At 32.1% G+C, this 18,460-nt stretch overlaps 1 protein-coding gene across 4 annotated transcripts in view; it reads left to right on the top strand.

Moving 5' to 3' along the window:
* The window catches only part of TBC1D32 (TBC1 domain family member 32), a 246,750-nt gene that overhangs the window by 217,444 nt on the left and 10,846 nt on the right, over positions 1-18,460 (top strand). For all 4 annotated transcript variants that reach the window (XM_007484498.3, XM_001379912.5, XM_007484500.3 and 1 more), the window contains 2 exons: positions 1,275-1,415; positions 12,600-12,788. In XM_007484498.3, coding sequence (XP_007484560.1) covers positions 1,275-1,415; positions 12,600-12,788 — 330 coding nt within the window. The remainder of the gene's footprint in view (positions 1-1,274; positions 1,416-12,599; positions 12,789-18,460) is intronic.

Here is an 18,460-nt window from a genome sequence, read left to right as displayed (position 1 = left end):
AAGATAAAATAATTAACCCTCTCTAGAATAAAATGTGATTTTCTAAACAATCTAAACAATGAAAGAAGAGGAATAATTAAATAAGCATTTTTAAAACACCAATTATGCATTGTGCTAAACAATTTTTACAAATAATATCCTATTTGATCCTTACAACAGCCTCACAAGGTAGAGGTTATATTTACTTCTGTTTTTTAAATCCTGAGTTTACTCATTTCTTTATGCATCCATGCACTTTCTAATACATGTTAATAGCTATACTGTTCCCTATTTATTTCACCAAATTCTCTTGATTTTACTTAAACATTCTTAGTTGTGTCTTACTTAAAAACATTTATTATTCAACATTAGAGAATGGTTGGGTGCTCTGATTAGTCAAATATTCTGTTTAATCATATTAACTCATATGTTTTTACTTTTTAAATAATTAGAATACAGTAAAACACTATTAACATGGAAATTATACTATATTTTAATTAATCTTTCTTGTTTCATATAATACCATATAACACTTCCTAGTCATCATTTTTATGAACTTTTATCAGTATCATCTATTGCACTGTAAATGAACTATTAATAGAGTTCTGAGCAATATAATTGTAGGTAATGGGAAAATTTCTGCATGGGCTTTGTCAAATAATCCATCTCACCATGATCTGAAATAATCTCAAAAAATTACTGAGCAATAAAATAATATTTAATCTGTTAAAATATTTAACTCCTAAAGTATATATTATTTTAATCTACAACTGGCATTTTTCTTTTGATAGGCAATGTTGATAATATAGAATGTAAGATAGATCACTTTTACTCTATGAAAGCTGATAGCTAATGAAATCAGAGAAAATGTTTAGAACTGTTATTATTTCATATTTTAAAATTTGTTTAGCAACAAGGGTAATCCATTTGCAAAATACAGTTAGCAAGACTGACCTAATTTATTTTACTGAACTCCTTGTATTAAAGTTTGTATTTAATTTACCATAAAATTATGCTATTGAAAAAATCTAAAGTTGACCAATGTATTTGTTTCTTATGTATTTGATAGTATTTATTTCCCTAATTGTTGTGTATTTTTTCTGTGCCTTGTAGTGCTCTAAATTTTAGCAACCTGAATTTCATAGATGTAATATGTATCAATATATTTTGTATTTATAGCACCACATTAATTGCAATGCAGCAATTTCAGGAATAATATGACAGGACATAATAAACAAGTGCATATTTAATTCACTTAGCATTTTCACTGATTTTCAGTTTCTCCTTTTCACTAGAAATATCTACCTATTGATATATCAGAATCTGCCATACATCCCATATATTACTGTGGTGCTCATTATATTGAAATGTTGCTGAAGACTGAGGTTCCACTTGTCTTTTCAGCTTTTCACATGTCTGGATTCACTCCATCACAGGTAAACACAAGTTTTACTTTGTGTGTGTGTGTGTGTGTTTATTTTCTGAGCCCTACTTGTTTCTTCCAATTTTTATAATCCAAATTTTAAGAACAGCAACATTAAAACACCTACTTCTTAAACAACAGAGGCAAATGCCAAATGGTCACAAGCCCTGAAAGAGTTTTTAGAAGAGCTTAAAAAAGATTTCAAAAATCTAATGAGAGCTGTTGAGGAAAAACTAGGGGAAAAAATGAGAGCAACCTAAGAAAATCATGAAAAAAAGCTCACCCAATAGGAAAAAGAAATCCAGAACTCAAGGAAGAAAATAATTCATTAAGAATTAGAATTGGGCAAGGGAAAGTTAACGACTTCCTATAAAAACAAGAAATAACAAAGCAAGATCAAAAGAATGAAATGATAGAAGAGAATCTGAAACTTCTTAATTCAAAAACAACTGACCTGGAAATTTGATAAAGGAAAGACAACATAAGAATTGTCTGACTATTTAAAAGTTATGATTTAAAAAAGAGTCAAGACACAATAGTATAAGAAATAATTAAGGAAAATTACCTGGAAATTATAGAACTAGAGAGTAAAATAGACACTGAAATATGATCAACACCTCAATGAGAATGCAAGATGAAAATACACAAGAACATCATTGCCAAGTTCTGTAATTCCCAGGTGAAAGAGAAAATACTATAAACAACAAGGGGAAAAAAACAATTTAAATAATGTGGAACTACCATCATAATAACACAAGACTTAGCAGCTTCAACATTAAAAGAATGAAGGGCATGGAACATAATATTTCAATGACCAAAGGAGTTGGTTTTACAATCAAGAACAACATTACTATTAAAAGAGGGAAAGACCCTATTTAATTATATAGTCAGGTGATTGGTTTTTTGCATAAGTAGATATGGCAGGGTAACTCTCTTTGAGACAGAAAGCAAAAATGGCTACACTCTCTGTCCTAGGCCAGTACAAGTACCCTTATGGGAAGAGCAACACAGCAACTGTGCCAGAAAGAGATAACACCTTGGAAAATGAGGATGATGGTTTGCTGGGAATTTTGCTTTACCTAGCTTTCCAGTATGTTCCCCCCTCTGGAACAGAAAGCTGACCTAGAGAGAAATCAGAATGGGTGACTGAGAGGTTTTTGCTTAACCCAGTCTAATTATACTCTCTTTTGAGCATAAAAAAACCCAACCCAACATTCTTTCCCTATGTATAATAAAGAAGGATGACAAAGATGAGATCAGAAAAGAGAGTTATTAAGTCTCCCTAACTAATGACCCAGATCAATGGCAAAGTCTCTTCAGCCCTCAACTAAGGCCAAAGCTAGCCTGGGAACCCTCTCTGTCTGATGTTCTTCCCTATGCTGACTTTCCTAGGCTAATTTAAAGAAGAAGCAAGTCTTTTAAATATAGCTGGCACAGATGAGAGGTCAAGCATCAGGACTAATCTGCCTGTCCTCAGGCTAACCCTTAGGGCAAACTGCACAGTTTGATCAGGTCCACAACTGTCTTGCTTTCTCAGTGAAACAGGATCAGTTCCAGGGTCTCAGTAGATCTCTGGAGAAGATAGAAATTACACAGGAATGAGTTATTTCCAGTCCTGATGTGGGGTCTGGAGCTGGCTCCTTCCTCAGAGTCCAGAACTGACTACCAGATCTGACCTCCAGAGTTGGTTACTCTCCCAGAACCCCCTGCTTCCAACATTCCAACCTGCTCCTGCCTGTCTTTTCTGTTTCACCACATTCTATTGCATGTCTTTGCAAAATACCTTCCTTCATTACCCAATAAATTTGGCCATAATTTATACCAAGGAAAAAATTGTATATTTAACAAACTAAAGGAATTTCAACGATTCTTGGAGAAAAAGACTTAGTACAATATTTGATCTTTCAGAATCATAAGAAAGTAAAAATGAAAGACCAATTATCAGGAACTTGACAAGCTCAAATTGTTCACTTTTTATATGGGAAAATGATATCTATAGTCCTTATTAATGAAATATTACTCTGCTAATTTGAAAAGGCATATCTAGATAAAGACTTGAGATCAAGTTGAACATAATGGAATGTTCCAAAAATAATAAAATAAGTTAAGAAGAGGTAAAATGGAACAATTATCTCCTATAAAAGTGGCATGAATGGAAGAGCGCTCTCTCTCTCTCTCTCTCTCTCTCTCTCTCTCTCTCTCTCTCTCTCTCTCTCTCTCTCTCTTTCTCTTTCTCTCTCTCTCTTTCTCTCTCTCCATCTTTCTCACACATCCCACCTACCCCCATATGTATGACAAATGGGTGTATACTGTATATAGACACTACATAGTATAGATGCTATATGGAATGCATAGGTATTATATATACCATGTAATGTGTGTATATGTACCACATATGCAAGAAATGTATATATGTGTATACATATATCATTTACAGAAAGAATTTCTATATTGCATATGACATATATGTACATGAATATATGAGTGCATTGATACTTTTTATATATTTTATGTTTGCATATACTTTATATGTATATATGCTGTATGTACATATATATGCATATATATACACAAATATATACACACACACATAAATGTAAATATCTCTATGCGGGGGTATATATGTGCACATGTGTAATAAATAATTATGTCAAAGAGTCACTATCAACTGAGGAAAGATCAGGAAAGACCCAGGATGTGGTATTTGGGCTGAGCTTTAAAGGAAGCCCCAGAGATTTAGTGGTGGTCATAAGAAAGCTTGTGTTCTAGGGATGGAGGTAGCCAGTGCAAAAGCATTAAGACTGAAGGTGTTAATGCCTTAAATATGTGAAGATCAATAAGGAAGCCATATTGACTAGACCATATTAGTACATGAAGGAGAATAATATATTATAAGCCCAGAAAGGTAGTTTGAAATCAGGTTGTGAAGACTTTAAACATCAAACAGAAGAGTTTGTATTTGATAGCAGAGGCAGATAGTTTAGTGAGCAACCTATCATATTACTTGCCTTCTTGGGGAGAGGGGAAGATTGGGAAAGAGAGAATATGTACTGTAAAATATCAAAAAACAAGTATTAAAATTGTTTAAAACATAAGAGGAAAAATAATAATTTTTTTATAAAGACTTAAACTTAAAACAGTGGCATGTCATAGACACTATATAAATGTTTATTTACTCTTCCTTTTCCAATTATCCCTTTCTGTGATTGGAAGGGCTGAAATTAATTCAACTGATAGATATGTAATCACATAGATTTCAATATAAGTTGTTTTATGAGTAGTATTTGAATATAACTAAGGAGACAGAAATGTTGATTTCTAAAAAGGAAAACCCATATGAATAGCATTTTAGTTGTTTGTCTTTCTCATTGTATTCCTCTAACCAATAGCCACATTGCTGGGACCACAATTAGTCATTCTATGTGAGAGATCACTGACAGATTTTTTGAAAAATCAGTCATCAAATCACATATATCTTCTAATAACATGCATTTTCAATGCTTTTAGCAGCCAGAGAGAATTTAACTGTTTAATCTGGAGAATAAAAGAGTGGTAATGATTTATAGAAAGTGATTCAATCTCCTAAAATGTCACATTAATGATGTGAGCTTTTATTAGGTAATATAAAATGTTTTGCGTTTCTCATAAAAGGTACTATATAAAATACAATGCTAAAAAATAGCCCAATTTAGTCTAGTATTCAAAATAATGCTCAGTTTTTTGGTAATATCATGACAACTTTTTGAGGCAAAATTAAGGGCAGTAATTATACATTGTAGAGTAAGGAATATAATGAAAAGTAATCTATCTGTATCATGTGTAGACCAAGGAGGGCAAAGTGAAAACAGTTTTATGGGATTCACCTTTTGAAATTTCTTTCTCACTTTGTAACAAATACAAAGTTTCTTTTAACGAAATTTGGGATCATCTTTTCCCCACATAAATAGCTCAGCATAATTATATATGCTATATTTTAAAATTACACTGATGGAGTTGTCTAATTCATATTTATATAAAAGACTTCTTATGTTTAAACCCATTATCAACTTAGCACATTACTGTTCACAAGAAATATGAAGATAATTATAATAGTCCTTCAGTACTTTAAAAGAGCCATAATTTTATTGGTGAGGGGCCCCGTCTGCCAGTATAGAGAATAATTTCTTCATTCTTTATTGCAACTATATTAACATAATGCCTTGGCCAATAGTCATTGGATATGTTCCTGACCAACTTTCTGGTAGTATGTCTAAATATAAATACACATTTATAAAATTAAGCCCACACTTTAAAAAATCATTAATATTTATTATGTCCTGCTAGAATTTGGCATAGGTTTTGACAATTGAAAGTTCCATACATAATTTCCTCAGGGCACACCACTTTGGAAATGCCAAAAATGTATAAGCTTCCAAACTGAGATGAGAAGACAGATGAACATAAAAGATAGACTCTCAGGCCAGACATTCAATTCTTACATGTCAACAGAACCCAAATCTAACATAAAGTCCAGAATTAAGAAATAACCTGAAAATATGACTAAAAAAGGAAAAAAACAACTGCAGAAGAATAATAAAAATCTGGCCTTATGAATCTTCTGTGTTGACAGGTACCTTAAAACACAAACACAGAAGATGGCTTAAAAACATGTACAAGCAAAGCCAAGTGACAAAGTGAATAGTGTGTCAGGGCTAATATGAAAATAACTCATTTTCCTATATTCTAATCTGGCCTCAGACATTTATTAGCTGTATGACCCTGGGCAACTCACTTTACCCTGTTTACTGTAGTTCTTCATCTGTAAAATGAGCTAGAAAAGGAAATGGAAAACCACTCCAATATTTTTATCAAGAAAACATCAAATGGGGCCATGAAGAGTTGGACATGACTGAAATGATTGATAACAACATCAAAAAGAAGGAAAACCTCAAAAGAAAAAGTACTTGTTAGAAACAAGATTAGCAGAATTAAAGAAAGAAAAAATTAATAAAGGAAAAAAATTATTTTAAAAATCAAATAAGAGCAGTCAATGAAAAATGTGAGCTATGCAAATAAAAAGAGAATGAATAATTTGGTAAAAGAGCCACAAAATATTGAAGAAATAATTAAAAATCAGAATTGGCAAAAGAACTATTGAAGTAATAAATAAGACTAGGAGCTGGTACTTTGAAAAACAAATAAAATACATAAAGTACTGGTTAATTAAAAAAGAAAGTCCAATTAACAGTATCAAAGATGACAAGGGCAACCTCACCTCTAATGAAGATGAAATTAAGGCCATTATTAAGAACTATTTTGCCCAAATGGGTGAATATTTACAAAAATATAAATTAGCTAGATTAATGAAAGAAGAAATCAAATACTTAAACAATCCCATCTCAGAAAAAAAAAATTGAACATGTCATCAAGGAACTCCCTAAGAAAAAATCCCCAGGGCTAGATGGATTCACAAGTGAATTCTATCAAACATTTAAAGATCAAACTTACTAAACTATTTGACAAAATAAGCAAAGAAGTTCTACCAAATTCCTTTTATGACACAAATATGGTACTGATTCCAAAGCCAGATGAACTGGAGGAATTCCATGTGAACTGGAATGACCTCCAGAAATTGATGCCAAGTGAAAGGAGCAGAACCAGGAGAACATTATACACAGAGATTAATAATTATGGCACATTTGAATGTAATAGACATTTCTGCTTGCAGCAATGCAATGATCCAGAACAATTCTGAGAGATTTATGAGAAAGGATGCTATCCACATCCAGAAAAAGAACTGTGAGAATAGAAATGCAGAAGAAAAACATATGATTTACTACATGTTTCAATGGGGATATGATTGAGGATGTTGACTTTATACGTTCACTCTATTGCAAATACTATTAATATGGAAACAGGTTTTTAACAACATGTATAATATATGTATATATGTAATGAATACATGTAAAGCCCAGTGGAATTTCTTGTGTGCTCTGGGAAAGGGGAGGGAGGAAGGGAGGGAAAGAACACGAATTATGTAACCTTGGAAAAATATTCTGAATTATTTTTTTAATTAGAATTGACTAAATGATAGAAGGGATAGAAAAATATACTGAAGAAAAGAACTTAAAAATTGGCTAAGTGGAAGCAATTAACTCCATATGTCATCAGGGACCAAGAAAATGAAATCAAAAGAGCGAAAAGATAGAAGGAAATGTGAAATATCTCATAGGAAAAGCAATTGACCTGGAAAATAGATCAATGAAAGATCATTTAAGAACCATAGGTTACCTGAAAGAAAACATAATTTTAAAAAATTATATAGCTAATGTAGTGAAATATATACATATATATTGAAAATATTTCAAGAAATTATAAAGAAAATTACCCAGATATCTTAGGACTAGAGGGCAAAATAGTAGATATTCCAAAATGAAAACTTATGTGAACATTACAGCCAAAAACCAGAAATCCCGGATCAAGGATAAAACACAATAAGCAGTCAAAAATAAATATTTAAAATACCATGGTGCCAGTCAGGATTACACAAAATTTAGCAAGTATAACTCTAAAGAGGAAAACTTGAATTTGATTCCAGAAGGTGAAGGGTTCATGATTACCACTAATTTCCAGTAAAACTGAGCATACAGTGGAAAAAATGAACATTTAATGAAATGGGAATTTCAAGCATTCCTATAGGAAAGAGTAGTTGAATAGAAATTTGGCATAGACTCGAAAGAAACAGAAATAGGTAACTATAAGTTAGAAATTATAAGGGACTAAACATTTTACATTGTTATATGAGGAGATGATACATTTAACTTCTCAGAACATTATAAGGGACTAAACATTTTACATTGTTATATGAGGAGATGATACATTTAACTTCTCAGAACATTAATATGACTAAATTAGTTTGAGAGAGTATTTGGGCAGATACCATGGGTATAATTTTAATATGTTGGTTTGATCTCAAAAGAAGGATGGGTGAAAAAGACATACTTTGAAAAATGAAATAGATGAATATTTACAAAGTTGTAAATTGGCCATATTTACAGAAAAAAATAGAACACTTAACTGTATTGTAGTCAAAAATTAAGGATGCCAAAAATTTTATCTTTAAAGGGGAAAAAAATCCCAAGGACTAGGTAGATTTACAAGCAATTTCTTTCTTTTTTTAATAAATTGTATTTTTTCCAGATTACTTATAATTATACTTTCTTACTATTCTTTTTCTGATATCTGGCAATCCATATTCTTTCTCCCAATCCCATCTCCTAACCCCAAAAAGGCAAGTAATATTGTAAAGATTAAAATTAATATACAATAACTAAATATTCTATTTTATAAAGTTTTATCAATAATAACTAAAGCAAAATAACTGCCTGAATTAAGCACGGTTGCAGGTCAAAGAGAGCATTGGAAGAGCATATATCTTCTTAAATATCAATAACGTAAACTCTCCAAAATGGAGATGCAGGAGAGATTATAGGGAATTTTGGGAAATACTAAGGACTTCTGGGGAATGAAGACAAAGGTTCCAAATCTCCATTTATGCAATATGATATTAGTTGTAGATATATATTTTTCACAAACTACATATTTCCATGTTTGTCATAATGTGAAACAAGGCACATATTTGCTTGCACTAGACAAAAATTCATGGATTATGAATAAATTAGGTAAAGAATAATATATTTTATTTTGTACTTGGACTCTTGTCTCTTCTGTAATATTGGAAATTCTTTTTTTGGGGGGGAAGGCATAAATCTCTTGGAGCTGTCCTTGATCTTGCTTTGTTGACAATAGCTTAGTCATTCACATTTGATCATCATACATTATCGTTACTGTGTACAACATTGTGCTGGTTCTACTCACTTCACTTTCCATCACTTCATAGAAGTCTTTCCAGATTTTTTTTTCGTGGTCATCTTGTTTGTCATTCCTTATGCTCTACCAAAATTCCATTACAAACATACACCACAGCTTGTTCAGTCATTCCATATTTGGACATCCAGTTTCCAGTTCTTTACCACCACAAAAAACACTGCTATAAATATTTTTGTGAGGTAGGCTCTTTTCCCCTATCTTTAATTTCTTTAGGATACAGAGCTAGTAGTCATATTGTTGGGTTAAAGGGTATGCTAAGTTTGATTGTCCTTTGTTCATGGTTCCAGATTGTTCTCCAGAATGGTTGTAGCTGTTTGCAACTCCATCAACACTTTATTAAAGTACCAATTTTCTATATCCACTGCAGTGTTTATCATTTTCCTTTTTTGTCACGTTAGCCAATCTTATGGGTGTGAGCTAGTACCTCAGAGTTGTTTTAATTTGTATTTCTCTAAACAATAGTGATTTGGAACATTTTTTCATAAGATACTTTTATTTTCTTCATTTGACAATTACTCGTTTAAATCCTTTGACCATTTGTCAGGTGGCAGATGCTTTGTTCTTTTAGGTTTGCGTCCATTCTATTAAGAGTTTTTTATTATTAATTTCTCCTTTTTATATTTAATAGTAAAAGGAACAATATTTTTCAAGAAGAGACCCCCTGCTGTGCTGCTTGTGACAGAAGGGTGGGGCCAAGGGGAATAAGTGAGTTGAAGACAGTTGCAAAGAGCTTTTTTTCTCTGGGTCCCCTGAGGAGAGGAGTGTGACTCGCTCTCTCTGGGACTGTGAGAAGTCTGACAAATGGATTTAAGACCTTAATAGCCTTATTAATTATTAATAATTTGGGTAGATAGTGGTTATATTATTAGATAGAAAGAGTATGAGAGTAGTAAGGGCTTTGGCTTAGCAGAAGATACTGCCCTCTGAAGCAGATAGATGTAAGGTTTTGTAGAAAAATTTAGTTAGGATTGGTATCTTGGGTTTAGTTATAATCTATTATAAGATTACTTTCACTTTCCTCCTTCCTGTTTCCTATCTGTATTTCCTAATAATAAATAAAGTGTTTTTCATTTAATAAACTGCATACTGGCTTTTGATCAAACTTTTGCCCCCCAAAATTTAACCCTTCACAATTCTCTGTAATTTGAGAAATGAAGCCTTTGTCAGAGAGACTTCATATAAAGATATTTCCCCCAGTTTGTTGTTTGCCTTTTAATCTTGGTTGCATTGATTTTTTTGTGTGTGCAGAAACTTAAATTTCATGTAGTCAAAGTTATTAATTTTGTACCTCATAAGGTTTTCTTTGTCTTGTTTTTACCTAAATGCTTCCCATATCCATAGATCTGACGAAAACACTATTTTTGTCCCCTAATTTGTTTATTATATTATCTATTATTTCTAAATCATCTATGCATTTTGACTTTAGCTTGGTAAATGGCATGAGGTGTTGGTCTATGTCTAATTTCTTCCATAATGTTCTCCAATTTACTTAGCAGTTTTTGTTCAATATTGAGTTTTTCCAGAAGCATGGATCCTTCGTCTTTTCAAACATTAGGATACTATGACCATTATGGCCATTTACCACTGTATGTTGAGTGCTATAAGTGAATTCTAAGTCATTTAAAGAAAAATCAATTTCAGTATTACACAAACTCTTTGAAAAGATAGGTAAGGAACAAATCCTTCCAAATTCCTTATTTACACAAATATAGTCTTGATACATAAACCAGGGAGGGTCAGAACAACAACAACAACAACAAATAAACAAGAAAACTACAGGTAAATTTTCCTACTAAATAATGATATGAAAAAGAAGTAAATTAAAGCAATGTCACAAAGATCATACAATATGACCAGGTTTGATTTATACCAAGAATGTAGGGGTTGTTCAATATTAAGAATACTATAAATAAAACTGACTATATCAACAGCAAAAACAAATCACGATTGTTTTAATAGATGTAGAAAAAGCTTTTGACAGAACATAGCAGCTATTCCTATTACAAATACTAGGAAATAAGTGGAAATTTTCTTAAAATGATAAATGATATCTCCTAAAAACTGAGAGCAATTATTTGTAGGGGGAGTAAAGTAGAGACTTCCCAGTAAGATTGAGGTGAAACAAGAAGGTCTTTTATCACCATTGCTAATCAGTTGTGTGCTAAAACATGTTAACTATAAAAATAAGATGAGAAAAATAGAATAAACATAAATAATGAGGAAGGAAAATAATCACTTTTCAGAAATTATATGATGATTTACTTTAATAACCCTAATATCAACTAAAAGACTAATGGAAACAATTAAAGACTTGACCAGAGTTTCAGTATAAAAAATAAACTCTCACAAATATTAAGGATTTCTATATATTACCAACAATACCCATTTAAATTTAAAGAAAAATTCTTTTTAAAATAACTATAGATAATACAAAATTCTTGTGAGTATACTGCCAAGATGCAGAGATTATTTGAATACAAATACATATACAAATAAAGACATTTAAATAATTCAAGAAACATTAATTCTTGTAATTGGGTAGAGCCAATAATAAAATAATAATACCTAAAATAATTTTCTTATTCAGGACCTTACCAGTAAAACTACCAAATAATTTTTTGAACTAGAAAAAAATAATAAAATTCATCTGAAAGAACAAAAGATCAAGAATATTGGGAATTAGTGTGAGGGGATAGGTTGGGGTGGAGGGAATTGGAAGGGAGGTAGCCTAACAATACCAGGAAAAGATAATGAGTGCATTTCAGGTGTATGGGACAGTCAGTACAAAGGCAGATGGAACAGCAGTGGAAGGTCTTATGTGAGGAACTGAGAGATCTTTTGGCTCAGTTGCAGAATGTAGGAGGGATAGTCTCTTCTAGAGGCCTGTGCTTTAGTAAAATCACTTTTTTGTCTTTGTGGGAAAATGGTTGAAGTGGTAAGAAATTGAGGCACTTATAACCAATAGATCAAATATTATGAAATTATAAAAATCCCTCAAAAAAAGTTTGATCCCCAAAACTCTATATGAAAAAACACATCTTCTTTTTTCCACTTCTTTTCAAAGATGCTTCAGATCCAAGAGTGTAGAGCACTGACTTATACATCAGACGTTTTGATATGTTGGTTATGTTTACTGACTTTTTCCCCTCCTACTCTTTTGTAGTCTTTATCATTCAATATGGCTCTTTGGGCAAAGTTGGGAAGAGGGACAGATATGAAAATATAGGTGACATAAAAACAAAAGATATCAATAAAATTCATTTCTTAAAAGGTTCAAAGTCCTTTTGTAAGATTTCTAACAAATAAAATGTTTTCTGTTTATTTTTAGATTTGTCAGCAATGGATAACTCAGTGTTTCTGGAATTACTTGGATTGGATTGAAATCTGTCACTACATTGCTACTTGTATCTTTCTTGGTCCTGATTATCAGATATATATATGTATATCCATATTCAAACATTTACAACAAGACATTTTACAGCATACTCAGACTCAAGATTTACAGGTTTTTCTTAAAGTAAGTCTATTTTTAATTTAACAGACAACACACTAATTAAATATTTTATTTTTTAAGTGGAACTTTTTTATATCAAATCATCCATCCATCCATTCATCTCTCTAGTAATCTTATCTGTCTATATCCATTTATGTTTGCATATCTATGTATATATACATGACTATATAAATTCATGGGGAGAGAAAGCACATATATCCTATTTAATTTATGGAATAATGTTATCAAAATGGATAGGCATTTTTGATTTTTTGTTGCCTTTTAGAAAGATTTTCCTAAAATTTAACATTTCTTTCATTAATAATAGATATCTCTTATTTTTAATAAAGAATGGTTTCAGACATATTTGAAAGGTACTTCTTTTGAAAGCTATTAAGACTAAGAATACTATACTAAAATTTCCTGAAAAAAGTTTTTCATTAAAACAGTTTAGTATTTTTTCATCTTGTAGAATTGATTGTAAATGTGAATTTTACTTAGAAATATAAATAATTAAATTCATAACCAGAAACAAAATAATATGTAATTTAGTTTTGAGGCCCCTTTTCAGTAACACTTCATGTGAGCCACTCACTAAATATAGAATCAGAAGACAAGTTGAAATAATCGCTCCTTCATTAACTAGTGGTGTTATCTTGAGCAAATCACTTTGCTCTATTTCAGTTTCTCATTGAAAAAATAAAAAAGGGGAATGAGACTTTATCCTCTCTTAAGTTCCCATCTAATGCTTAACCCCTGTGATTCAGTGACCCTCTGACTATCAGAAGGAATAATTTTATCAAATGTTACATCCAAATAAATGTAAGTGTTTATTGAATTACAAATACATATCCTATGGTTATTATAACTCATTGACTTGACTATAATCTTCTCCTGTATCTTGGAATTGTTCCACTTTAGGATTACATAATTCTATAATTTGTTTACTCTCACCTTGGTATATAACCTGGAGAGTTTGCCATTTGGCTCTTTTTCCTCACATCTGGTAGCATCTGGGGCTGTTAGTATCTGATGATAACTTATGGATAATATCTGCGTCTCTTATGTGAACTTTAGCTCACAAGGACTTAAATATAACAGGTTTAATTGTACAGTTAAGAAGACAGAAGAGATTGGTGCTTAGAGTCAAAAAGCCTTCTCTTCCTCCTATATGCTCTTCTCTGTTTCTTCATCAATAAAAATACATTCTTATGTATCCTTGGTTGCATCTCCATTGAAGTAAAAGGACAAGATTTACTCCACCTTCCATCAAATATGATTTCTTGCTTATACTCTTCAGTTTGCCTGTATTTGGCCTCTGGAAGTTGTTTTTTCCAAGGAAAGCTTGCATCTTCCCAAGTGCTGCTAGCTACTAAGAATCAAAAGTATCTATGTGGCTATCAAGAAATTGTATGTTATCATTGAAGTCATTAAAAAATACATCGGGAACAAGAGAAATAGTTCCACTTTGCTCTTTACTGGTTAGTAATCTGGCATGTTTATTTTTTAAGAATGTTGTCTCTTAAGAACTTTCTCCCCTTATAATCCATACAGAAACTAACTACCAAGCTGTTGGTGGGAATTGAAACCCAGCTGTCTGAGAAATAGTTGAAGTAATAGCCCCCAAAAGAAAATATTTGAGAAAGAAATTGTTATAGTTCTTAAGATATGTGAAGGACTGAAATTTTGAAAAGGAGTTAATCTTGTTCTGCATAAACACAATTAAAAAAGACACAATTAGAACTAGTTGATGGAAGTTACAAAGACATATTTTGACAAAACAATTAGAGACATTAAAAATAGAACGATTTTACTTATTAGCTAATAAATTCCATATCCCTCAAATTTATTCCCTAGCAGAGATATTGCAGAGATTCCACCAAATGGTGGAAATTGGGCTATACTCGGCCTCTGGCCATTTCCGACTATGTGTCTATTGCTTGGTGATCTTGTCATTGCTACCCTAATCTCTGTACACATAGGCTTAGCTGCATATTATTATTTTGCAAGTTTCTTCAGCCAGAAATACTCTCCTCCCTCTTCTCTAAGACTGTGCAAATTCTGCTTCCTCGCCCTTATGCTGTATAGTCCTTTCTGTGAATTGTCATTACACTTACTGTTTCTGCCAGTCATCCTGGCATTTACTCCATACAAGTAGTTGGCTCTCTCCCCTGTGTCTTCTCTTCTGTTTAACTTGGTGATCTCGTCAGCTCCGTGGCTTCTGTCAGGATAATTCTTGGTTCTGTATGCCTCATCTTACACTCTCTCCTGTGTTCCAGATATATAGCACCAGGCTTTTGGACATCTCAAATTGAATTTGTGTGTGGGTACACATAGGTATATGTGATATATTTATAATATATATCCATTTAGTACACTTACATTACATATATATATATATATATATATATATATATAAAACATATTTATACACTTTATTCCTACCTTGCTCTGCTGTGATCTGTCATTCACTCAGATGCAGAAATGACTGTCTTAAAGCAGCCTTCCCAAGTGATCACCTACTCAATAAACTTTGGTGGTGCCTTGTTACTTTCAGGTTCAGATATAAAATCCTCTCTGAGGCACTTAAAATCCTTCAAAAACTTCCTACCCTTTTTAACTGTCTTCTCCCTTATTTTTCTCCATATACCCTAGGAACAAGGCACATGGGCCCACCAGTTATTTCTTGAACACAAAAGGCATCTCTTAGCTCTGTGCCTTTTTGCTGGCTGTCCCCCAGACTTGGAGCCCCTTCCCTTCTCACCTCTAATATAGATTCCTTCATGGCTCAGCTTAAACTTCACCTTCTAGCAGAGGCCTGTCCTCATCCTTCCCCTTCCCTGAAACTGGTGCCTTTTCTCTGAGATTGCATTCCATTTTTACTGTAGTATGTCTATGAACCTCGATTTTTTCATATTCTGTCCTCCATTTGACAGCAACAATAGGGTCCATGTTTCGCCTTTCCTTGTATGCCCAGATCTTGGTGGCACATAAGTGTCTACTAAGCACTAATTGACTGATCAACTGTTGTTGTTGATTCTTATATTTTTATATATTTTCCAGATTATTTATATGTAGATGCATTTTTAATAATTATTTTCTGACATTTTGAAATCCATGTTCCCCCCTTCCCTCCCGTCCCCCTGAGATGGTAGGTAATGTGATATAGGTTGTACATGACATCATACAATTCATATGTCCATGTATATCATGTGGTGAAAGAAGATGCATATTGATTATGCTAGAGAAAAATTCATAGAGGAAATGAAGTGAAACAAGGCATGCCTCAATCTGGATGCAGACTCCATCAATTCATTCTATGGATAGGTTTTTTTTTTTTTTTAATCTCAAGTCCCTTGAAGTTGTTCTGGATCCTTGCATGGCTGATATTAGTTAAGTCATTCACAACTGATCATTGTACATTATTCCTATATTCAACATTCTGCTGAGGTTCTTGCTCACTTCACTTTGCCTCACAAATAAGTTAATTTCCTCAATTATTTTTTAACCTCCAGGAGGACAGGTACTCTTTTTTATGTTTATATTATACTTCTCATAGCACTACATGCATAGTAGATATATAAGAAATTTTGATTAGTGATTCACCAAAGAATTATTTTTTACTTATCAAGAATCTTTGTTTTTTCCTTTCAACTTACATTTCAGAATTTTATATGGGTGGAGGGAAAAGTCTCTATAGATAAAATTTCAGGTCACTGAAGTATCACAAAATAAGTTCCTCTAGTCATGCTTTTAACTTACATATATATTTACTTATTTTTATCACATAATTCTTTTTTTCATATTTTTCCTTATAATGTTTTTATGGGCTTTAAAACCCCATACAAATGAAAGTTGTTATGCTTACCATCAACTAACATCTACATTACAAAGAAAAGCACTTTGTGACCGATGTAATGTAAGTTATTATTTTTACATCCGTTACACCCAGATGCTGCTATAGTACATTTTGAAATATTGAAAATATACAAAATGTAGCAGATTTATTCGAAAGGAAAATTGTTTATATTATCTGTTGTTTTCCCTTTTTATACTATTTTAAAGTGAAAGATGAATTCTAGATCTGTCAAGGGTATTTTATCATATAACTTTCTTCATTAGCCATATCATTTTTTACTGCTATAGCATGTAAGTAATATCACCTTTATTTAAGTACATCTAACCTCTGGATCAAAGTGACTCATACTATTAGCTGCTTTCCAGGCATTATAAATTAAGTGATTTTTGCTTAAATTATAATTCCATAAAAACATGAACTCAGTATCATAAAACCACTTTAACTTAAGGTGCAACAGATGAGATCATTTTATAAATACCAGACTAAGAAATATGAGGAAAGAGTTCTGGTCATATAGAACTGGTAAAACAAACAAAAAACATCAAAATACTAGTGATTGGTATGTCCCCCTATCAGTTGTTTAAAAAACAAAGAAAAATAATGTTCTCTTAGGCTAAGGGAAAAAAATCTTCCAATAACAAAAAAAAATCATACTTTGAAAGCTTAAAGAGCTTAATAAAAATGTTTCAACCAAAACTTGCACATGATGGTAAAAACAGTTCATAATTTATAAATGTATAAAAAATCAAATTCATTTTCAACCAGTCAGCAAAATGTCAAGAAATTTCCTGACTGCCAGCTGCTATTATGAGTAAATGTTGACAGGATAAAGAATTTGAGATCAGACTACTAAGGGAAACAAATTCAAAATTTTTAAAAATTTATATATTCTTTCCAGATAACAGGTCATTACAGTTTGTAATATTCATTTTCTGATGTTTTGCAATACATGTTCTCTCTCCCCCAGCCCCCTTACCCTCTTCTCCATAAAGGTAGGTAATATGATATAGGTTGTACATATATTATCATGAACTACAATTTCCACATATATCATGTTGTGAAACAAGACCTTATTGCTTACACTAGACAGAAATTCATAGGGAAATAAAGAATGGTATATTTCAATTTGCATTTGGATTTTATCTGTTCCTTCTATAACAATGGAATTCCTTTTTAGTGTCATGAATCCTTTTGAATTGTCCTGGATCCTTGTCTTGTTGATAATACTTGTTATTCATGGAGATAGCTGGGTTGCTCAGTGGATTGAGAGTCAGGCCCAGAGATGGGCGGCCTTGAGTTTAAATCTGACCTCAGACACTTCCTAGCTGTGTGTCCCTGGGCAGGTCACTTGACCCCCATTGCCTAGCCCTTACTATACTTCTGCATTGGAACCAATACACAGTGTTGATTCCAAGATAGAAGGTAAGGGTTAAAAAAAAGTTGTTGTTCATAGTTGATCATCATATATTACTTTTGTAATTGGGTACCTTGTCCTGGTTGTGCTCATTTTACTTTTTACCTCCAATTCATATAAATCTTTCCAGGTTTTTTCCTTTTAAATATTAACTTTTTAAGTATTAGTCATTGCTTTAAAATAAATTCTGTGGATGAGCTGATCTAATTCTGAAATAACTTTAGTATAGTGGAAACACATTTCCAAGCATTCTTTCTGTGCTAACCTGTATATTTTTCCTTCAGCTCAACCTGTCCTCATCTTTTGACTACTTTTTCATATTGCCAATGTAAAATGAAGGGTTTGTTGAAATATCATTGATTGCTCTTATAATGCAATACAGGCTCTCTTTGAGCTTGTTTCAAGATTGAATTCCATATGTCA

This window comes from Monodelphis domestica, chromosome 2 (assembly GCF_027887165.1).
Source record: "Monodelphis domestica isolate mMonDom1 chromosome 2, mMonDom1.pri, whole genome shotgun sequence".
Lineage (NCBI taxonomy): Eukaryota > Metazoa > Chordata > Mammalia > Didelphimorphia > Didelphidae > Monodelphis > Monodelphis domestica.
The sequence above is the reverse complement of the archived record's forward strand: the minus strand, read 5'-3'. Positions and strand labels throughout refer to the sequence as shown.